General features: G+C 38.0%; 1 protein-coding gene and 1 pseudogene across 3 annotated transcripts in view; both read right to left on the bottom strand.

The window, feature by feature from the left end:
* ERMP1 (endoplasmic reticulum metallopeptidase 1) overlaps window positions 1-22792 on the bottom strand; it is a 69720-nt gene extending 46928 nt beyond the window's left edge. For all 3 annotated transcript variants that reach the window (XR_008376354.1, XM_053573350.1, XM_053573351.1), the window contains exons 1-4: window positions 22365-22792; window positions 20683-20984; window positions 16361-16488; window positions 15604-15709 (exon numbers count right to left, since the gene is read on the bottom strand). Coding sequence is in view for 2 of the 3 variants with exons in the window: in XM_053573350.1 (XP_053429325.1) it covers window positions 15604-15709; window positions 16361-16488; window positions 20683-20984; window positions 22365-22714 (886 nt within the window). In the remaining variant the exon portion in view is untranslated. The remainder of the gene's footprint in view (window positions 1-15603; window positions 15710-16360; window positions 16489-20682; window positions 20985-22364) is intronic.
* On the bottom strand, window positions 1360-1820 carry LOC128573190 (Golgi apparatus membrane protein TVP23 homolog B-like; annotated as a pseudogene).
* Window positions 22793-24195: the final 1403 nt, after the last annotated feature.

Below are 24195 nucleotides of genomic sequence, written 5' to 3'. Positions count from 1 at the left end.
AGTTTATAGTTTGGTTTATAGTTAAATATACTGCTTTAAGAAATATCATTAATACAAAAGTATGATTTATATTATCTCCATTATAGCAAGAAAAAAAATTCATAAAATGTCTTTTAGGCATTTACTATACCAAGTATTTAAATGATAATTCTTATTATAACATAAGAATAATGCTCTTTTAGTGACAAAAGATAGATTTTATTAGCGCAAGGACTACCGAAGGGCTTCCAAGAAGTTCCAGAATAAAATCTGGCTATCCTTTCTGAAAAATAAATAGAACAGTAGCAATCTGTGGGTAACCCTTAAACATAAACATGAGCATTCCATTTAGTTAACTGAGCCTTAAGTGACTTGTTACAAATAAAAATAAACAAATTTTAGAAACTAGGTAAATGGCTTTTTGCTTGTGTATATCTGAGAAATTGCACTATGAAGGACATATTTTAACGATTATTTCGAACATACATAAGCCAAAATGCTCATTCTTAACCATGGAAGCAAACGTACTTCTGAAAAGAATATATACAAATAGTATATAAGCACACAGAGCTGAGAGATAAACTAAGAATATACTCTTATATTCTATGGATCAAAATGCGAAGGTCTCTGTTATATATGTAAATAAACACAAAAATTTTCATTAATTTGGGATATATTAATAGCACATAACTATGCACATATGTACACCTTCAAATACACTTTGACAATGTTTAGTGACAATATACTTTCTAGCCTCAATGACTGGAAAGAAATAAAAACTTAATATGAAAATTACTTTTCCCAGGGCGGCACCTGTGGCTCAGTCGGTAAGGCGCCGGCCCCATATACCAAGGCTGGTGGGTTCAAACCCGGCCCCGTCCCCATATACCGAGGGTGGTGGGTTCAAACCCGGCCCCGGCCGAACTGCAACCAAAAAATAGCCGGGCGTTGTGGCGGGCACCTGTAGTCCCAGCTACTCGGGAGGTTGAGGCAAGAGAATCGCTTAAGCCCAGGAGTTGGAGGTTGCTGTGAGCTGTGTGAGGCCACGGCACTCTACCGAGGGCCATAAAGTGAGACTCCATCTCTACAAAAAAAAAAAAAAAAAAAAAAGAAAATTACTTTTCCTTTTTTTTTTTTTTTTCAGTTTTTGTGGCCAGGGCTAGGCTTGAACCCACCACCTCTGGCTTATGGGGCCGGTGCCCTACTCCTCTGAGCCACAGGCACCACCCATACTTTTCCTTTTTTAAAATAAAATTGTTAAGTGGAAAAACAAAACCAATACTCCTTGTTGCAACAAGGACTGAGCTCTAAAAGGTTCAAAGTTAAGAATCTCTTGGGTTGTTCCCCAGTGTAACAAATGTATAAGTCTTGTCTCTTTATTCAGGAAATCTGATCATCTCCAGTCTCTTATCTTAAAAAATGCTTTCCCAGATACTAGGTGGCCATGATGGTGAAGTTCTTCCTGCTGTCCAGTTTGCACCTGATGTAACCATACAGGTTGGCACCTTGGAGCACCACACCTATGACGACCACCATAGGGTAGTTACTTTACCCTGAAGAAGAGACACTAAAAGCAAATACCCACAAGCACTGGGCAGGCAATAAGTCTTAACCAAAAGATTCTTGATTCAGCCTCCAAAACAGTTTTATTCTCTTAAGTGGATGCCTTCCTGGACTGAGACACCCAATGGCTCTTTTCATCTTCATCAATATGATTCCACCAACTTGACAGGCCAACCATTAGTCTACTTATGACATTTTTCACTGCCCAAAGTCACACGACATCAAGATAATTGTCACCATATAGGCAATAAAGCTCAACCTTGTGAGCTGGTGAGCAATTCAGAGAAAAGACAGATGATAACTGCACTAACTCAAAAAAAAAAAAAAAAAAAAAAACAGAAAAAAGATGCCACTGGATGTGATTATGGATTTGTTTGGTCTGTTAGTTGTCTCTTCTCCTGCATCAAACAGTGAAACATCTTCTCTCAATTAATGTGAATGTTTTAATTTGTCCTCTAAAGAGGCACGGGCTGGCTGACTGGATACATACACTCAAACCGGATATTTGCTATATACAAGAATCTCACCTTACCTTAAAGGATAAAAATAGACTCAGGGTGAAGGGATGGACTTACATAATACAGGCAAGTGCAAACCAGAAAAAAGCAGGGGTTGCAATTTTAGTAGCAGATACAATTGGCTTTAAACCAACAAAGATAAAGAAAGATAAGGAAGGTCACTACATATTTATCAAGGGAAACACCTAACACAAAGAGATTTCAATAATTAACATTTATGCACCCTACCAGAATGCTCCTCAATTCATAAAGCAGACCCTAATGGATATGAACAATTTGATATCTTCTTGCACTGTGATAGATGGAGATTTTAACACCTCTTTAAAAGTTTTGGATAGATTCTCCAAGAAGAAACTAAACAAAGAAATATTAGACTTAAACCTAACCCTAGAACAAATGGACTTTGCAGGCCTCTACAGAACATTTCACCCTAATAAAACTGAATACACATTCCTCTCATCAGCCCACAGGTCATCCTCCAAAATAGATCATATCCAAGGACACAAGTCTAACTTCAGCAAATTTAAAAGTGTAGAAATTATCCCTTGTATCTTCTCGGACCACCATGGAATAAAAGTTGAACTCAACAGCAACAAGAATCTTCATACTCAAAGTCATGGAAACTAAATAATTTTAGGCTGAATGATAGCTGGGTCAAAGACAAGATTAAAAAGGAAATCACCAAATTTTTGGAACAAATTATAAGGAAGACACAAATTACCAAAACCTGTGGGATACTGCAAAGGCAGTCCTAAGAGGGAAATTTATAGCATTGGAAGCCTTTATCAAGAAACCAGAAAGAGAGGAAGCCAACAACTTAATGAATCATCTCAAGCAACTGGAAAAGGAAGAACATTCCAACCCCAAACCCAGCAGAAGAAAAGAAATAACCAAAATTAGGGCAGAATTAGAAGAAATTGAAAACAAAAGAATCATTCAGAAGACTGACAAAACAAAAAGTTGGTTTTCTGAAAAGATCAACAAAATTGATGAACCTTTGGCCAAGCTAACCAGAAATAGAAAAGTAAAATCTCTAATACTGTCTATCAGAAACAATAAAGGAAAAATAAAAGACACTTCAGAAATTCAAAAAATCTTCAATGATTACTACAAAAATCTCTATTCCCAGAAATATGAAATCCTGAAGGAAATGGACCAATACCTGGAAGCACACCACCTTCCTAGACTCAACCAGAAAGAATTAGAAATCCTGAATAGACCTATATCAACCATTGAAATAGCATCAACAATACAAAATCTCCCAAAAAAGAAAAGTCTGGGATCAGGTGACTTCACATCCGAATTCTATCAAACCTTTCAAGAGGAAGTAGTACCTATATTATACAACATTTTCCAAAGCATAGAAAAAGAAGGAATACTTCCCAACACATTCTATGAAGCAAATATCACCCTGATCCCCAAACCAGGAAAGGATCCAACAAAGAAAGAAAATTATAGACCAATATAATTAATATCGATGCAAAATATTCAAAAAGAGAATTCAACAACACATCAAAAAAATTATACACCATGATCAAGTTGGTTTTATTCCAAGATTACAGGATTAGTTCAACATACACAAATCTATAAATACAATACATCACATCAATAAAATGAAAGACAAAGACCATATTATTCTCTCAATTGACACAGAAAAAGCCTTTGATAATATCTAGCATCCTTTCATGATCAGAACACTTAATAGGCACAGAAGGAACATTTCTTAAACTGATAGAGGCCATCTACAGCAAATCCACAGCCAATATCATATTGAATGGAGTAAAATTGAAAACATTTCCACTCATATCAGGAATGAGGCAAGGATACCCACTGTCTCCACTGCTGTTCAACACAGTAATGGAAGTCTTAGCCATCGCAATCAGGCAAGAGAAGGTGATCAAGGGTATCCAAATAGGGTCAGAGGAGATCAAATTCTCACTCTTCACTGATGATATGATCCTATACCTGGAAAATCCCAGGGACTCAACTTCAAAACTCTTAAATGTGATCAAAGAATACAGCAGCATCTCAGGATACAAAATCAATACTTACAAGTCAGTAGCTTTTATATATGCCAACAATAGTCAAACTGAAAATATAGTCAAAAGATTCTATTCCTTTTACAATAGTGCCAAAGAAGAAAAATATCTGGGAATTTACCTAACAAAGAATGTAAAATATCTCCATAAAGAGAACTATGAAACTCTGAGATTGAAGATGTTAACAAATGGAAAAACATACTATGCTCGTGGCTGAAAAGAATCGACATTGTTAAAATGTCCATGCTACCCAAAGCAATCTACAGATTTAATGCAATCCCTATTAAAGCACCACTGTCATACTTCAAAGAACTTGAAGAAATAGTACTTCGTTTTATATGGAATCAGAAAAAACCTCGAATAGCAAATACATTTCTCAGAAATAAGAACAAATCAGGAGGTATCACGTTACCAGACCTCAGGCTCTATTATAAATCTATAGTGATCAAAACAGCATGGTACTGGCAAAAAAACAGAGTGGTAGATTTATGGAACAGAATAGAGAACCAAGAGATGAACCCAGCCATTTGATCTTTGTCAAGCTTATCAAAAATATTCAATAGAGGAAAGATTCCCTATTTAACAAATGGTGCACTGGCTGGTGACCTGTACAAGACTGAAACTGGAACCCCACCTTTCAACATTAACAAAAATTTAATCTCACTGGATAAAAGATTTAAACTTAAGATATGAAACTATAAAAATATTAGAAGAGAGTGCAGGGAAAACACTTGAAGAAATTGGCCTGGGAGAATATTTTATGAGGAGGACCCCCCGGGCAACTGAAGCAACACCAAAAATACATTACTCAGTTCTGATCAAACTAAAAAGCTTTTGCATAGCCAAGAGCACAGTAAGTAAAGCAAACAGACAACTTTCAGAATGGGAGAAGATTTTTGCAGGTTATGCTTCCGACAAAGGTCTGATAACTGGAATCTACAGAGAACTCAAACTAATCAATAAGCAAAGAATAAATAACCCCATTTCTATGTGGGCAAGAGACTTGAACAGAAACTTCTCTGATGAAGAGAGGCGCATGGCCTACAAACACATAAAAAAATGCTCATCATCCTTAATCATCAGAGAAATGCAAACCAAAACCACTTGGAGATATCATCTAACTCCAGTAAGATCAGCCCACATCACAAAAATCCCCAAACTACAGATGTTGGCGTGGATGTGAAGACAAGGGAGCGCTTCTACACTGCTGGTGGGAATGCAAGCTAATACAGCCTTGTTGGAAAGAAGTTTGGAGAACACTCAAGGAAATAAAAGTTGACCTACCATTCGACCCTGCAATTCCTCTACTAGGTATATACCCAGATGATCAAAAATCATTTTGCAACAAAGACATTTGCACCAGAATGTTTGTTGCAGCCCAATTCCTAATAGCCAAGACACGGAAATAGCCCAAGTGCCCATCGACCCATGAAAGGATTAACAAATTGTGATATATGTACACTATGGAATACTATACAGCCATAAAGAAAGATGGAGACTTCACATCTTTTATGTTTACCTGGATGGAGCTGGAACATATTCTTCTTAGTAAAGTATCTCAAGAATAGAAAAAAATGTATCCAATATACTCAATACTACTATAAAATCAATATATAATCACCTACAAACTCATATGAGTGGCAAAACATAACTACAGTCCAGAAAGCAGAAGGGAAGAGGAAAGAGAGGTGAGGGAGGGGGGTTATGAGAGGAGGAAGGGTATTTGGGGGGACCTCACCTAATGTGCATGATGCAATGGGACATTTCAAATTTATTAAGAAATGAGTATAATTGTGATGGATGTGTTACTTAGTTCAATGTAAGCATTTCACATTGTATATGGAAGCAGTAACCTGAACCCTATAAATACATCATTGTACAAAGTTATGATTTAATAAAAAATTTAAAAAAATTTTAAAAATTTAAAAACAAATATTAAGACCACTGGAGAAAGTCAGAAAAAGACATATTAAGCTTATTCAGTGTGTTAAAACTGTCAAATATGAAATGGTGGTTAATTTTCTGTGGAGTATATTTGTATATATACATATAATACTATAAAATAAAATAAAGTTCAAAAACTGGCAAAATTAAATCTATCAAGATACAAGTCAGTATCGTTCTAACCTTTTGGAGGAAGAATGGCTGAGAAAGCGCACAAGGGAGGCTTCTGGGGTACTGGTCATATTCTCTACCTTGATCCAGGTGATGGTTACATGATTATATTCTGTTTGTAAAAACCCACTAAGCTGAGCACTAAGTGCCCTGAGCTTTACTTGTGTAAAGTAATTAAATAATAAAAGATTAATTGAAGATACTAAAGATAATATTTAAAATTCCTTTTATGCATTGTATCATGAAAAATACTTCAGAAAAATACAAAACCCACTAGTAGGAAAAAGGTTTTTTATAGCTTTAAATATCTGCTACCTGGCCTTTACCCTTACAGATTCCACCCCTGCATGGGAGTGTCCCAGCTCTGTTCCAGCCTCTCAATCATCATCAACAGAAGCCTGCAGATTGTGAAAAGGTCAATTATGTCTGTAAAAAGAGGCTGGGAGACCTATCAGCTCCTGAATAAGATACTCTCCACAAAATAGACAAAGCAAAGGGAATCCTTTAGATGAGAAATTGCAGACCTAAAGATTTTAGGTTATGGTTATTAATCTAGCAGGTTCTAACAGTATCCCAATTTTACACAGGTGAAGAACTAAAGCTTGGAGTAACTATATGGCTTGTCCAAGGTTCCAGGTGTAATGCTACAGCTGAGGTTTCACCTTAGGTCATCTAACTACAGAGCCTGTGTATTGTATTGTATTGTATTATTTTATTTTATTATTATATTATATTATATTATATTATATTATATTATATTATATTATATTATATTATATATTATATTATATTGTTGGGGATTCATTGAGGGTACAATAAGCCAGGTTACTCTGATTGCAATTGTTAGGTAAAGTCCCTCTTGCAATCATGTCTTGCCCCCATCTTAATCATTACCCTATCCTACCTCCCCCAGAAAGCTTTAAGTTTTCTTATAGAGAGAGGTGGCAGCAGATATGGAAACATTATCAATTTGCATTCTTTCTTCTGCCATGATATAAATTCTATGACACTTCATTCCTCATGGGTTCACTTCTCTTTTTTTCTCCCCAACCTATTTCAAAGGCAATTCATTTCTTCTTCTTCTTTTTTTTTTTTGAAGGAGAGTCTCATCCTGTTGCCCTCAGTAGAGTGCTGTAGCCTCATAGCTCACAGCAATGTCAAACTCTTGGGCTTAAGCGATCCTCTTGCCTCAACCTCCTGAGTAGCTAGGACTACAGGCATCTGCCACAACACCCAGCTATATTTAGAGATGGGGGTCTCACTCTTGCTCAGGTTGGTCTCAAACTCATGAGTGCAAGCAATCCACTCACCTCAGCCTCCCAGAGTGGTAGGATTATAGGCGTAAGCCACTGCACCTGACCCAATTCATTTCTTCTTAAAGAACAAGCCCCATATATATATATATATTTTTTTTTTTTTTTTTTGTAGAGACGGAGTCTCACTTTATGGCCCTCGGTAGAGTGCCGTGGCCTCACACAGCTCACAGCAACCTCCAACTCCTGGGCGTAAGTGATTCTCTTGCCTCAGCCTCCTGAGTAGCTGGGACTACAGGTGCCCGCCACAACGCCCAGCTATTTTTTGGTTGCAGTTTGGCTGGGGCCGGGTTTGAACCCGCCACCCTCGGTATATGGGGCCGGCGCCTTACCGACTGAGCCACAGGCGCCGCACAAGCCCCATATTTTTTAATGCAAGGATATGGGCATATGTAAGGGGAGGAAGATTTGAGTACCAAAAATAAAAAGACAAAGTTCCAGAGAAGTACAGGAAAAGTACACTCAACTTAACAGATCCACAGCATCATTTCCACTGCTCTACTTCCTTCCATCTTTAGTCAGTGGCATCAGCACACACAAGAAACAAAAGAGGAATTAATAAAGGAGATTAAGAATGAAGGGTGAATATTATTATGGAAGCCAAGTGAGATGGGACCTGAAAACTGACCACTGAATTTGCAAATGTGATGTTTACAAGAGCAGTTGTAGTGCAGTGGAGGCTAAATGCTGTCTAGAACGGTTCAAGAATCTAAGCAAAGGCATTGAGACTATCACTATACTATAGTATGAGCCCTTTTTGCAGAATTTTCCAGTGGAGGGTCAGAGAAACGAAGAGTAAAAGTGGTTTTCTTTAAGATGGGAGAAAAGTATAACGATGCCAAAGAGAAGAAAAAATGATGTAAAAGATAAAAAAGATTTGAATCACCATTTATATAACCAGTCTCCTTCTAATGGACCCTGAACATATTTTCAATTTTTAATTCTTGTAAAAAAGTCAAGATGACTATGCAAGACTTTTATCAACATGTCCACATCAACTATTTCTGCAGGACAAATTATTAGAAGTAGGCCTGCTGGACTAAAGGGCCTACTCATTTTAAAAATGAATGAAGGCACCAGCCATATATACCTGGAGCTGGCAGGTTCAAACCCAGCCGGGCCTGCCAAACAACAATGATAATTACAACAAAAAAATAGCCAAGCATTGTAGCGGGCACAACTGAGGCAAGAGAATCCCTTATGCCCAAGAGTTTGATGTTGCTGTGAGATGTGACGCCATGCCACTCTACCAAGGGCGACATAGTGAGACTCTGTCTCAATAAATAAATAAATAAATAAATAAATAAATGTGATACAGTACAACCTTCATAGCAGACCACCTCCCTACACTGACCAACTCTTAAGTTGACCTAATTTTCATAGACCAGATATGCACCACATGTACATGTCAGTGGGCCTAGTTCCTTATGTTGACCACCCCCATATGTTGACCAGTTTGTTACAACTGGGTGGTCAACTTACAGAGGTTCTACTGTATATACTGACAAAATGCATCAATCTACATTTCCACCAACAGTATATGAAAATGCCAGTTTCTCTATCAGCACCAGCTGGGCATTATCATTTTACTTACTTTTTGCCAAATAATATAAAAACATCTTTCCATTACATGAATTTGTATTCCTTCACAAATAAAACTTAATTGTTTAGTTTCCTAGTTTCTTAAAAAGTTGTGCATATGTCTACCACATGTCCTAGGAATGGAATATATCTAACCAAAAGAAATGAAAACAAGCTCACACAGACCTACATATTAATGTTCACAGAAACATTATTCATAAAAGTTGAAAAGTGGAAATAATCCAAATATCCATGAATGATGAATGGATAACAAAATGTAGAATATCCATACAATGGGTTACTCAGCCTTTAAAAAAATGAAGTACTGATATATGCTACAACATAGGTGAAACTTGTGAAAGCTGTCAGAATGAAAATGGAGTCAACTGTGTTAAAATACCTGACAAAAGAGCCAGGGAAGGCCATGAAGGCCTATAATACTCTTCATTTTTTCCTATAAAAACCTTACTTTTCCTTTTCTACAATGATGGCTACACACATAGTTTATGGTTCACGTACTATGTGTTGGCATTCCAATGCCCATTCCCAAATAACATTTTCTTATGCAGTCTCCCTCTGTCTCTAAACAACCTCAAATACATTAAACTAAGTTAAAGAAGCCAGAAACAAAAGACCACATATTATATGATTCCATTTATAGGCAGTCCCTGAGTTACAAATATCCAATTTACATACAACTCGCACTTACAAACAGGGATTATTACAAGTTATAGGTAAATGTACCTGTTCCAACTTATATACAAATTCGAGTTCAGAACAAACCTACAGAACCTATCTTATGGTTGGCGTCTGTGGCTCAAGCGGCTAAGGCGCCAGCCACATACACCTGAGCTGGCAGGTTAGAATCCAGCCAGGGCCAGCCAAACAACAATGATGGCTGCAACCAAAAAATAGCAGGGCATTGTGGTGGGTGCCTGTAGTCCCAGCTACTTTGGAGGCAGAGGCAGGAGAATCGCCTGAGCCCAGGAGTTAGAGGTTGCTGTGAGTTATAATGCCACGGCACTCTACCCAGGGCAACAGCTTGAGGCTCTGTCTCAAAAAAAAAAAAAAAACAAAAAACTATCTTGTTCATAACCCAGACCTGTATATGAAATGCCTAGAACATGCAAATTTATAAAGACAAAGAATAGACAGGTGGCTGGCTTTTAAAGGGAAAACAGGAGTGACTGACATAGTAAGTACAGGGTTTCCTTTTTATGGTGATAAAAAATGTTCTAAGAGCCGGGCATGATGGCTCATGTCTGTAATCCCAGCACTCTGCTGGGAGGGCGAGGTGGGTGGATCGCCTAAGCTCAAGAGTTCGAGACCAGCCTGAACAAGAGCAAGGCCCCATCTCTATAGCCAGGCATTGTGACAGGCCCATACAGTCCCAGCTTCTCTGGAGGCTGAGGCAAGAGAATCACTTGAGCCCAAGAGTTTGAGGTTGCTGTGAGCTGTGATGTCACACACTCTACAGAGGGTGATAAGATGAGACTCTGTCTCAAAAAATAAATAAAATAAAAATGAAAAAAAATCAAAGAATTAAAAATGTTCTAATATTGATTATGATGATGATTGCATAGCTCTGTAAAGACACTAAAAACCATTAAATCTTACACTTTAAATTGGTGAATTGTTGGATACGTGAATTATATCTCAATAAAGTTTAACCAAAAAATAATAACTCACTCTATAGGAGACTGTAATAGAATATGATCCCATTTTTGTAAGGAATATATATACACACATATATACATATGCATTAATGTATACACTTAGAAAAAATTGCAAAAGTGTACAGACTAAACTATAATACTGGTTTGCTCTGGTAGGATTACAGATATTTTCACAAAAGAAGATTCTATCACTGTTTTGCTTATAGGCTTTCTTACATTCAAGGTAGGTAATATCTGAATTTTTTACAAGGACTATATATTACTGGTTTAATCTGCATAAATTTAAAAAAATTATTTAAGGTTTTTATAATAAATAATAATTTTTAAAAAGTTGTAATAACTTAAAAATTATTAAGTCAAGCCCCCTCCCTGACTCATGAAATGAAATTACTAGTCTGATAAATAAAGTAATTCTTTCTGGCCCATCTTAAAAATTAGGTAATAATGATTATTCTAGTCATGAAAATTCCCCAAATAAACATCTCCCTCTGAAGCAACAATAGAGTTTTAAATCATGTACCTGTAGAATTTTTTATCTAAAACTATATACATTTAGTGAAAAGACTAAGGACTTTGGGCTAGTCAGCCTAGCAAAAGTGAGTACTTAATAAATTTAAGTGGAGGAACTGACTTGAGTCTGGACCTAACTAGCCCTAGGTAGTTAAGTGTGTTTTAACCTCTTGGACTATACATATGTAAAACACATTAATATATGTGCATAAAATATGTGTACATTAATATATATGCTCATAAAAAAATGAAGGAAGAGCACAGACTAAACCATAACATGAGTTTTCCTCCAGGTAGGTAGAGTATAGAGACAAGATGCTACAGTAATAAATTAAAAGCATGGATACAAAGGACTTAACACATAGTATACTTCCAACATGGAAAATATACAAAGACACCCTCCTGCCCACGTGGAACGCTGAAGATTTTCACAGTGGGAAAGAAAGATCCAGGGTCCTCTTTGCTTACAGAATCTTATCTTGCTGCCCTTTGACCTAGTGGTGGTTGTATGTGTTCCTCCTATCCTTAGTGACATCCAAGAAAAGCAAGGACACAGATAATACCATAGCATGTATTTACTCCTGCAGATGAAGCGCAGGAGTAAAAGCAAAAAGATTTCAGATTTGAAAAGGAGAACCTTGCTGCTTCCGACCTCATGACTTAAGATTCTCAAAGGTTTAACTGAAGTAAAATTTACATCCATTTAAAAGGATTAACATTTAAAATAAGTTCAATGAAGAATATTAAAATAGAATATTATTTAGGTAATGAAAACATACTTAGCACAGCTTTGTAACTTAAATAACACCAGGTTGTAAAAGTGCTATGAAACAAGTTTCTCTATTAACCTACTCACTTTCACTACATCCCCAAACATACTACTCGATATTAAAACATCTAGAAAATGCTACGTACTTCTCTGGATAAGATACATCACCCTAATTTCTAACAGGGCAAAGAAATGGCACCAAACTTTCAAGACCAAATTTTAGTACACCCTGGATAAACACATCTATGAGCTTTAAATTCTATTAATAAAGATGAAAGATAAATTGACATTCATCAACTTTATCTTGCTATCTTCAGAAAAATTTAATCATAAAATTAAAAAACATTTCGCTGGGTAATTAAATATTATACTGAATTTTTTTTACTTTCAATTAATCCAATGATAAATTTAAACTTCTTAAACTACAGGTAAATTTTCTCATTTCAATTCATGAAATAATTAACATTTTAAATTATTTATATTAATTATTAACTACCCATATTAAAAGAAAGTTTCCAGCTATATGTTAATCTGATTAATGGTTATGAGTAAAGGCTCTGAACCTGGACTGCCTATGTTCAAATCCCACTCTACCATTAACCAACTACAAAATCCTGGGCAAGTTATAATCACTGACTCAGTTTCATCTCTAAAATAGAAGTAATAATAGTATTTATCCCTCGCATTGTTTTGAAGATTAAGTGGCTTAATATGCTAAAATGCGTTGAACACTTGGCATATAAAAGCACTATATAAGTGACAGATGCTATTAATATTACTTTTTTTTTTAATTTTAACAAAAAGCCAGGTGTGTTGACTTACATTTGTAATCCTAGCACTCTGGAAGGCTGAAGCAGGAGGATCCTTGAGCTCAGGAGTTCAAGACCAGCCTGAGCAAGAGTAAGACTCAATCACTACTAAAAATAGAAAAAATTAGCCAGGCGTTGTGGCAGGTGCTTGTAGTCCCAACTACTTGGGAGTCTGAGGCAGGAGGATTGCTTGAATTCAGTTTAAAGGTGCTGTGAGCTAGGCTAAGGCCAAAGCACTGTAGCCTGGGCAACAGAATGAGACTGTCTCAAAAAAAAAAAAAAAGTTTTAACAAAGACAAGCTAACACCACCTCAAGCTTTAAAAGAATGTTCATTCAAGAGGGTTCATTCAACAGACTACTTATATCCAAAAACTTTCCACTTTTATTAGAATTAGAATTAAGATTAGAATTAGAATTACACCATATTAACAGAGGCAAAAATAAAGATCACATGATCCTCTCAATAGATGCAGAAAAAGCATTTGATAAAATCCAGCATCCTTTTCTAATTAGAACTCTGAAGAGTATAGGCATAAGTGGCACATTTCTAAAACTGATTGAAGCTATCTATGACAAACCCACAGCCAATATTTTACTGAATGGAATAAAACTGAAAGCTTTTCCTCTTAGAACTGGAACCAGACAAGGTTGTCCTCTGTCACCTTTACTATTCAACGTAGTGCTGGAAGTTCTAGCCAATACAATTAGGCATGACAAGGAAATAAAGGGAATCCAAATGGGAGCAGAGGAGGTCAAACTCTCCCTCTTTGCTGACGACATGATCTTATACTTAGAGAACCCCAAAGACTCAACCACAAGACTCCTAGAAGTCATCAAAAAATACAGTAATGTTTCAGGATATAAAATCAATGTCCACAAGTCAGTAGCCTTTGTATACACCAATAACAGTCAAGATGAGAAGCTAATTAAGGACACAACTCCCTTCACCATAGTTTCAAAGAAAATGAAATACCTAGGAATATACCTAACGAAGGAGGTGAAGGACCTCTATAAAGAAAACTATGAAATCCTCAGAAAGGAAATAGCAGAGGATATTAACAAATGGAAGAACATACCATGCTCATGGATGGGAAGAATCAACATTGTTAAAATGTCTATACTTCCCAAAGCTATCTACCTATTCAATGCCATTCCTATCAAAGTACCTACATCGTACTTTCAAGATTTGGAAAAAATGATTCTGCGTTTTGTATGGAACCGGAAAAAACCCCGTATAGCTAAGGCAGTTCTTAGTAACAAAAATAAAGCTGGGGGCATCAGCATACCAGATTTTAGTCTGTACTACAAAGCCATACTGCTCAAGACAGCATGGTACTGGCACAAAAACAGAGACATAGACACTTGGAATCGAATTGAACACCAAGAAATGAAACTAACATCTTACAACCACCTAATCTTTGATAAACCAAACAAGAACTTACCTTGGGGGAAAGACTCCCTATTCAATAAATGGTGTTGGGAGAACTGGATGTCTACATGTAAAAGACTGAAACTGGACCCACACCTTTCCCCACTCACAAAAATTGATTCAAGATGGATAAAGGACTTAAATTTAAGGCATGAAACAATAAAAATCCTCAAAGAAAGCATAGGAAAAACACTGGAAGATATTGGCCTGGGGGAAGACTTCATGAAGAAGACTGCCATGGCAATTCCAACAACAACAAAAATAAACAAATGGGACTTCATTAAACTGAAAAGCTTCTGTACAGCTAAGGAGACAATAACCAAAGCAAAGAGACAACCTACACAATGGGAAAGGATATTTCAATCAGACAAAAGCTTGATAACCAGGATCTATAGAGAACTCAAATTAATCCACATGAAAAAAGCCAACAATCCCTTATATCAATGGGCAAGAGACATGAATAGAACTTTCTCTAAAGATGACAGATGAATGGCTAACAAACATATGAAAAAATGTTCATCATCTCTATATATTAGAGAAATGCAAATCAAAACAACCCTGAGATATCATCTAACCCCAGTGAGAATGGCCCACATCACAAAATCTCAAAACTGCAGATGCTGGCGTGGATGTGGAGAGAAGGGAACACTTTTACACTGCTGGTGGGACTGCAAACTAGTACAACCTTTCTGGAAGGAAGTATGGAGAAACCTCAAAGCACTCAACCTAGACCTCCCATTCGATCCTGCAATCCCATTACTGGGCATCTACCCAGAAGGAAAAAAATCCTTTTATCATAAGGACACTTGTACTAGACTGTTTATTGCAGCTCAATTTACCATTGCCAAAATGTGGAAACAGCCTAAATGCCCACCAACCCAGGAATGGATTAACAAGCTGTGGTATATGTATACCATGGAATACTATTCAGCTATTAAAAAAAATGGAGACTTTACATCCTTCGTATTAACCTGGATGGAAGTGGAAGACATTATTCTTAGTAAAGCATCACAAAAATGGAGAAGCATGAATCCTATGTACTCAATCTTGATATGAGGACAATTAATGACAATTAAGTTTATGGGGGGGGAAGCAGAAAGAGAGATGGAGGGAGGAGGGTGGGGCCTTAGTGTGTGTCACACTTTATGGGGGCAAGACATGATTGCAAGAGGGACTTTACCTAACAATTGCAATCAGTGTAACTGGCTTATTGTACCCTCAATGAATCCCCAACAATAAAAAAAAAAAAAAAAAAAAGAATTACAATTACATTAAAATATATACTGCGCAGCCTCACATACCTGTTTGGAATACCAATTCTTTCCCTCCTACACCCGCTGCCTCCAGGTTGATAAATGCACGAATCAAGCTGGCCCAGGGGTGCTGAGTAATGAAACCATGACTGGCCTTAATGAGAAGGAAAGAAAACAAACAGAGGTTCAACAATCTTAAATTATCTAAGTCTTTATTTTATTTATTTTAAGGACAGAAAGGCTATCTTGATGAGGTAAGGAATATGAATACAAAACAATCATTTTTCAAAGGCAGTATCAGAAGACATTTTCTACTTCTCTTTCTATGCATAATGGCTCTGCACATTATGGGTATGGAAAGTTACCCATCACGGAAGGAAGTCTGATTACCCTGAGTGGTGCCAAACAACACCCTTATTAAGTATGATGCTGTGCAAAAACAAAAGGCAAGGAAAAGAGAAAAGATAATCCATGTGGCTGGGCATTCACACTGTGTCTCTGCCTCAAAACATCTCTGAAACTCCAATGTCAAATAAAACCTGAGGAAAGTAATTATGCCATCAAAGAGCCCTTTTATAAATCAAACACTACCAAAATGATCAATCCTGAGTTGCATTTTACAAATACTGAATGTATCTACTTAAGTGACTATGAATTTTCTTAAAGTACTGCCAAGTACAGTAGGTATTTCTTTAGTGTATCACTTTACGATATTACTCATATGAATAATATGAATGTCAGTGTTAGCTATGGTTATTATCCTTGTCATTAGTCAAGGTTAGTATTTAAAACAGTAAAATCTCACTTGCAAGACATTCTCCTCAGCACCATTAAAGAGAAACACGATGGCATGACGTAAGGCTTCTGAAGATGTTGACAAGACACGAAGGACTTCCAGCATCACTGAACAGCTAACTGCATCATCACTGGCACCTTCAAATCAGAAAAACAGATTTGCACCTCAGATTTTAAAATCTTTATAGTATGAACCATTGTGGTTAGGAATAGTTTCCCCCTCAAAGAAACATCACAACAGCTGTATGACCAAAAGCATAGCTCTGTTATCATTAGGTGACAATTATACCCACTGCCAATAAGTTCTATGAAGGCAAGGATCTTTGGTTTACTGACTGATTTTCTCTAAATGCCTGAAACCATGCCTGGCCCACAACAATCTATTAATATCTGTTGAATAAATCAACCAGATAGGACCTAAGGTCATACTAAATACTGGTATTCTCAGCAACCTAAAGAGATTTTCCACTCATTCTTTTTCTGTATTCCACATCCTCTGTAATAGTCTCACTTCTAGTACTCATGCCTTCCTGCATCTTTTCCCACTGCCACCTACTCTTTTCTTTCTTGTTTTCCTGCCAAAATCATAGAAGTTTCAGGTTACTCCACATTTACTGAGGGGTCAGTTTGGATGGTGTAACTTTTTTTAAGGTTTCTCCAAGACAATGATGTGATGGAAAAGTACAAAGAAGCCACCTAACCTAGTAAGACAAGGGAAAGGGACACTAATGACCTAAATAGTATCCATGGTCCCACCGCTGACAAAGTAGAAGACCTGAACAGTCTTCTTGATTCAGAAACTTTACATGCTAATTAAAAGTAACTATAAAGATGATCTTAGTGCCTTGCTTTTTTAAAGCCCTTAAAATTCATGGTAATTCATGGTATAATTTACAGTATAAACTGAGATACTTACAGAGAAACCGTTATAGCTAAGAACTGCTTCAAAATAATCAAGGAGTTGAGAGGAGAGCAGCAGAGGTAGAAAAGAAGATAGCACTGCTGAAGCTGGGTGACAGGTACGCTGGGGCTCATTAAAAAACTCTGGGTTTGTATATGTTTGAAATTTTCCATAATAAAAAATTTAAAGAGTAATCAATAGGCACTATAACAATCCAGGCAATAACATTTCTGGGTTTACATACTGGGAAGCAGTGTGCTAAAAACTTTAGTGTGGATTACAGTAAGAAAAACCTCGAAGTAAATTTTAGCTCTGTTGCTTTACTCCACTATTTCTGAGTCTAGAAAGCAGGCTAATGATATCTATCTCACAGGTATGTTATGTGGAGCACACAGATAATGCATAGTACTTGACCCCTGTGTGCAATCAATGCTAGCTTTTCCCTCTCTTTGCAAACTTAAGGAAGGCTCTACAGCCAGAGAGAATGCTTGTTGGGGCTCTGTTAAATTTCAGACCCAATTCCTACTAAAGAAGAGACTACTTATTAATTATTCTTGTCTTGGTGGTGATTACTGGATTGCATTTTAATCAAAGTGAACCAAAGTAATGTATTAATTATCTAATTACTATCAAAAAGTAATTAGTATATGTTGCTATCAGTAAAAAGTATTACCTTTCAGAAATGAAATAAACTTTTTTTTTTTTTACTTTGAAACCAACAATAAAATTTTTCTTTATTCAAAGTAATGGTATCTGTAAAGAACTGCTTAAAAAGTTAGACTGTCCATTTATCTTCTCTTCCTTTAATGGTCTTGATGTCTTAGAAGAGAAGGGTAAGGGCGGCACCTGTGGCTCAGCGGGTAGGGTGCCGGTCCCATATGCCGGAGGTGGTGGGTTCAAACCCAGCCCCGGCCAAATTAAAAAAAAAAAAAAAAAAAAAAAGAAGAGAAGGGTAAAATATCTTTAAGAAAGTGAAACGAAGTAAAAGGACAATACCTGCAAGGCCTGGGTGGTTAACCAACACTGCTTTCCATTTAGAATTAACCTTGAAATTGAAGCTACCCTCAAAATAACTTAATATCTCTTCTACCAACCACACAGGAGATTCAAGATAATCAAGTGTTTTCTGTGGATAACATTACTTCTAACTGGTATCAGTTCCTGAGCCCCAGATACACTGTTGAGAACTTAAAAAACAAAACAAGCAAACAAAAAAACCCACACTTCAATTAGTCCAACCACTAACCTATAACAATTGACAGAAATTGTTGTATTGACAGAAATTTCTTTGAGATTGCTGGTATGCGCATTATTATAAAATTTTAGTTAAAAATAGGTTCTAACAGCTCATTAAAATGCCATCCTTTAAGTATTAGACTCCATATATGTGAATTGTAATATATGGCACCTATATTTGTGATGGTTAGCAGAATATGCCACCTCGAAATATGCCACTTTAGCGTAAGGATTGGTTTGAGCTAAAGGCAAGAAATTAGAGAAGTAGATACTGAACAAAAAAAGTTCTCTGCTCTCCCCCTATTTGCCAAAAAGCAGAACATAAATTTACAAAGGTGTCCCACCTCCCCTCTCTACCAAGGATGACAAAGGTTGATCACCAAAGACAACTTCAAACAACCTCGTGATAGCACCAAAGATCTACATAATAAACCTTAATAACCTTTATCTACCATTCATTTGCCTTCTTACCATTTGCCAGCCCTAGAGACTCAGGTCCTTTTCCTTTGTCTTGTCACTTCTCCAAAAATGCACTATTCTTTGTTAAAGATGCTATATAAGCCAGATTTCTAACCTAACTGAAATTTACTCATTTTCCCTGGGTATCTCTCAAGTACGTGTATGTATACATAGTACATGAAGCATCATTTTAATAAACTCCTATTTGTTTTTCTCTTGTTACCCTGTCTCTTGTTGCAGAGGTCCACTTCAGCTAAGAACTATGAATGTCATAAGAAAAACTATTTTTCTTTCCCTACATTTATTTCTGATTCTTATACATAAATCTTTCTAACATACATTCTTAAGCAACCATGGTGTTTATTTGCCCATTCCTAAATGTAAGCATTATAATTGTGGACACAGGGTGACATTTATGACTGCTTCAACATGAACACAAAATACCACTAGTTCTCCGGCATACACAAAGGAACTCCTGCCTTTATATAAGAAATGTGCGCGCACTGAGTTTTGATAAGGTAAATTACATTCTAAGTGCAATTGTCAAGCTTTCTAATTAAAGACATTATCATATGAATTGTTTTATCAAGAAAATAAATTTTACTTTATACTCTGTATAACTCTAGATGTTTATATTGGGCCTGCTAGCTATAAGTTTAAGCACTCCAGAAGTATTAATACTAAATAACAGTTAAGAGGAAAAAAAAAAAAAAAGATTCCATGCCAGATGCTACTCTTGTATCTGACTTACATTTACTCCTCCAAGCAACAGTATCAGGAAATATTATTATTTTTTCGATTTCACAGATGAGAAACTGTGAAAAGAGAGGTTAATCAATTTGCCAAAGGGAGCGTTAATTACACTCTAATACTCTCCTTCCTCCCCAAATGTAGCTGTAAGAACTGACTAGCCAGAAAACTCAGCATCTTATTTCAGTTTTGTCTCTGATCAGCAGTCTGCTAAATTTACTCCTGTGTCGAATGAGGGGGTTGAGCCAGCTGCCATCACAGAACTTATCCACCACTAATGCTATGATAGACATCATTGTAAAATGTTATTTCTCTTCTTCCCTTCTTATTATTTCTTTAACTATTGAAAACATTTTTCTGAGGAATATTATTATAACACATGGAAGTTCAATTTAGGAGATTTTCATTCACTTGACAAGTATTTGTCAGTTACTATCATAATACCTAATATTCTATTTTGCCAAAGAAATTTCAAAAGAAAAGTGTATGGACTAATTTAAGTTCTCTAACAGTATGGTACCCTCAGTGGACCAAAATTGTTACTTTATGAGTCAACAGAGACTGCCAGAGAAGATATCCTTCAAACCACACATCCCTGAAGACAAGGATTGTCCTTCATCAAGTACCACAAAGCCTAGTATAACACCCAGCTCAATAACACCTGAACTGGCAGAACTCAATTCCAGGAAACAGTGTCTGGTACTACTAATAGGGCTGTTTCAGTCTACCAGAATCACTGGAAAGACTCCAAGTCCTGTCACTGGGCTACTGGCATTAATGTTAAAATAATAATAATAATACTGCACTTAAGAGACTATTGAAAGTCATATCCTACACTAAATGATACCAGTCTGATTATCCTGCCTTTCATCACAATAAAAAAAAGGTTTGCCCAAGAAAATGGTGCCCACAATCATCCAAGCAGGTTGGATTATGTTAATGAACTTTCAGCTGTGACTTCAAAATGACAAAAAAAAGGTACATACCTGGTGAGTTTGCCACTGAGTCAAAATGACAGTTAGCCAGGACAGCATGCTGGGCTCCATCTCTGGGTTCCAGCTTTACCACAACATTGGTGATGTTGTCATAATAGCTAGTAAAACCTCCCAAAAAGTCAATGCTAAAAGAACCTGTAGGCCTTTGTACATCTACTGAAATCTTGTGAAGGCTGTTGCTTTGCACTTCAATCAGTTTAATCTGTTCCAAAAGGTATTGCACAGTCAGAATTTCATTTTCTGGACTTCCTGTAGTCCTGGGACCAATAGATGTTATGTGTTCAAGATAATCCCTGGAAGCAACAAAAAGAATGACAACAAAGGTTCGTCATTAAAAAACAAAGGTTTTTAAGTTTAAAAATAACATTGAGCACAGAGCAACTTTCCACCACATTCTCCTTCCTCCCCACAAAAAGCTTAGTTCTTTGACTTCTCATTTTAAGACTGCTTTTTATTACTTCAGACATGCTGTGAAAACCACTTGCAAAGTTCCATCATTTTATTTTGTCTCCCATGAGTTGATCCCTTCAGTTTTCTCAACCACCCTGCTCCCAATTTCTCCTCATATGAAATCAATACAAAGGCTAAGGATTGTATTCAAACTGAGTGACAGGTTAGGTAGGACAGAATATAACTTATTGTGCCATACTCTTAAGAGTTATTGATTCTGTTACTACTTCCAGGTAGCAGAAATCAATGCAAAGACAATCCAGTCAAGAGGTTAAATAAGCAAAGAAAAACTTTTGATGGTAAAGAACTGACCCAGCCTTCCCAGTGTACACACAAGGCCTAACAACTTCAATTTAGGCCAAAACCAACTCTACCCCTAATGAAAACAACAACAAAAAAAAATTACTTTTGTCCTTTCATTGCATTCCAAGTGGACAAAGGAGGGTGATGGAGGTGTTCCAGAAAGTCCTTAAGAAAATAAGCTTTCAGCACTTTGTATAGTATTCAAAGTTTTTAAACATTAGCTGTTGAAAACGTCCTGCTAGCTTATGATTTTATGAGCTTTGACACACTTGGGTTACAATATCTTTGATTTAATCACCTTTCCTACCATACTTAAAGGTCCCTTAAAAAAAAAAAAAAAAAAGTCGAACCCTAAACAGCCACTAATCCAGGGGACTTAAAGACAACCTTAGAACTTTCCTGACTTTCCAAATTTTGACTGGTCCAGGGAGAGACTTGACAGCTTACGAATTTGGGGATTGTGACCCTCAGAAAGTTAGAATACTGCAGTAACTGCTTCCAACGCCCTCCCCCCAAACCAATTTACAAAACGGTCTAGGTTTTGTAACTCCATTTCACTTGGAAAACAGTACCAAGGTAGTACCAAGGTAAAAAGTGGAAGTTACACTGCAGACGATGGGAAGAATGCCTACAACCAACCATCTGCACGCGGAGAGTGGGTAAAAAAACACGCTCAATTCACCTAACCACCCCTAAGCTGCACCACGAGTTTAACAGGGAACCGGGCAAACCCCATGTCCTAGCAATTCAGATCCCAGAAAAAGGACGCGCAAGGGCACCTCCTGCCACGTGCAGCCCCGACAGGGGTCGGCGAGCCCCAGGGTCCGGAAGGGTCGAGCGCACACAGATGCGGTGCCCCGGGGCCCCGGCAGAAGCCGCAAAGGAACGCGCAAGCCGTGCCTGGAGGCAGCAGCCGGTACCTGGCTTGGCGCGCGTCGAACTCCCCGCCGTGGCCAGCGGCCCCGCGCAGCACAAGCTGCTGCAGCGATAGCTGCACAAGAGTCCGTAGGGCGAGTAGGTAGAGCGCGAGCCCCAGCGCGGCGCGTGCCTCAGACAGCCCATTCCCCGCGCCCCGGCTCGCGCCGCCGCTACCCTCCAGGCTCCTCTTCCGCGTCCTCGCGCCGCCGCCGCCGCCGCCGCCGCCGCCGCGCGCATCCACCAGGAGCTCCTCCGCTGAGGCCTCCCTCTCCAGCGGCGGCGCGGGTCCCTCCCGACGCTCTCCTCCGACGCGGTGCCGCCTCACAGCCGCCGACTCGGAACCCCACTCCATGGCCACCAGCCTCAGCCGCCAGCCCAACCGCCCCAGCCCGCGACAGCCCCGGCCGCCGCCGCCGCCGCCGCAGCAGCGCCTCCTAGTGAGCGGACGGAAACTGCAGAGGGCCAAATTTATTCTGATTGGCCCGTCCCTCCTCGCGGAGCCCCAGCTGGTTTGGGCAGACCCCAGGCGGGCACCACCTCAGAGCCTACACACGCTGGGCGTGGCGGGTACGCGGTCTCCTGCGGAGCTTTACGCAACTGAAGTTTTCCGAATGGGAAGAAGATTCATAAACGTGCAGCCCCAAACAGGAGAAAAGTGAGAAATCGGTTTTAAAAACATGCACTGGGCTCCTATGGTGCAGCACTAGGTAGTTGAAAAAGTCAAGAGCCCGAGTTTCGAAAGGAACATTAGACCAGGCTTTTTAAAAAAGTAAGCTCCTGACTCTTAAAATTAGAAGTAGGACCACGCAGAACAGGCCCAGCCTGGTGCTTTCACATAATCTAATCAGATGTGCATGACCCTGTGAGATAACCAGCGCTGTTACTATGTAATGTCTACGTTTAACAGATAAAGAAAAATAAGCTATTATGTTTTAATACCTATTATGAACCACGCACTATCCTAAGCGCTTTAACACAATATGTCATTTAATTCTCGAAAGAACTCTGAAAAGGAAATCTTTATATTCTCATGTAATAGCTGAAGATCCTAAAGGTAAATGATGAAGAATTTAAATCTGACATCATAGGCTCCTAAAAACAGCATTCTATTCCACTACTACAAGTGGCTGTCTGGAATTAAAGGTTCAATAAAGCGATTCTTCCTCCACATCACCTGGGTGGTTGAGAAGCAGACCCATGGCTTAAGTGCAGATCCTTGTAATTATCTAATCATCTTCCTCCCCAGTACAATAAGCCTCTCTGCTCCAAGGTTCTTTGTCCTTGCTGGTACCACCCTTCTTGGTGGTTGCCCAACTACAAATTTTAATGTAGAATCCATCTGGGAAAGCATACTACAGAAGTTTGACTTAGCATGTATGTCAGATTGCATACAATGCCCTGTGAGTCTCCTCCTGCCTACCTGTCAGGCTCATCTAACACCAGGATGCTTATTTCAGGCTCACTGGCCACAATTGCGCTTTCAAAGGCCATCTTTCTACACACCATCTTTCCTTTTACACTGGATCTTCTAGCATGATGTACAAACTATCTGGCATGTTGTTCCCTCCCCTCATTGCCTAGGTAACTACTAGTCATCCTTCAAATCTCAGTGTAAGTGGTACTTCCTCAAGCAAGACTCTAATTAAAACTGTTTCTCCCATTTGTAGGCTCTGGTGGCCCCAGGTATGCGTGTCATTATTTATTATCTCTCTCATTAGACTAGCTTCATGGAGGTAGGAATCCTGTCTGATTTTGCTTATCATTTTATTCACCACTCAACACAAAATATGACACATAGTTTGTATCAGTACATATATCTCGAATAAATGAGAA

The sequence above is a fragment of the Nycticebus coucang genome, chromosome 2 (assembly GCF_027406575.1).
Source record: "Nycticebus coucang isolate mNycCou1 chromosome 2, mNycCou1.pri, whole genome shotgun sequence".
Taxonomy (NCBI): Eukaryota; Metazoa; Chordata; class Mammalia; order Primates; family Lorisidae; genus Nycticebus; species Nycticebus coucang.
This window is presented reverse-complemented; position numbering and strand designations above follow the sequence as displayed.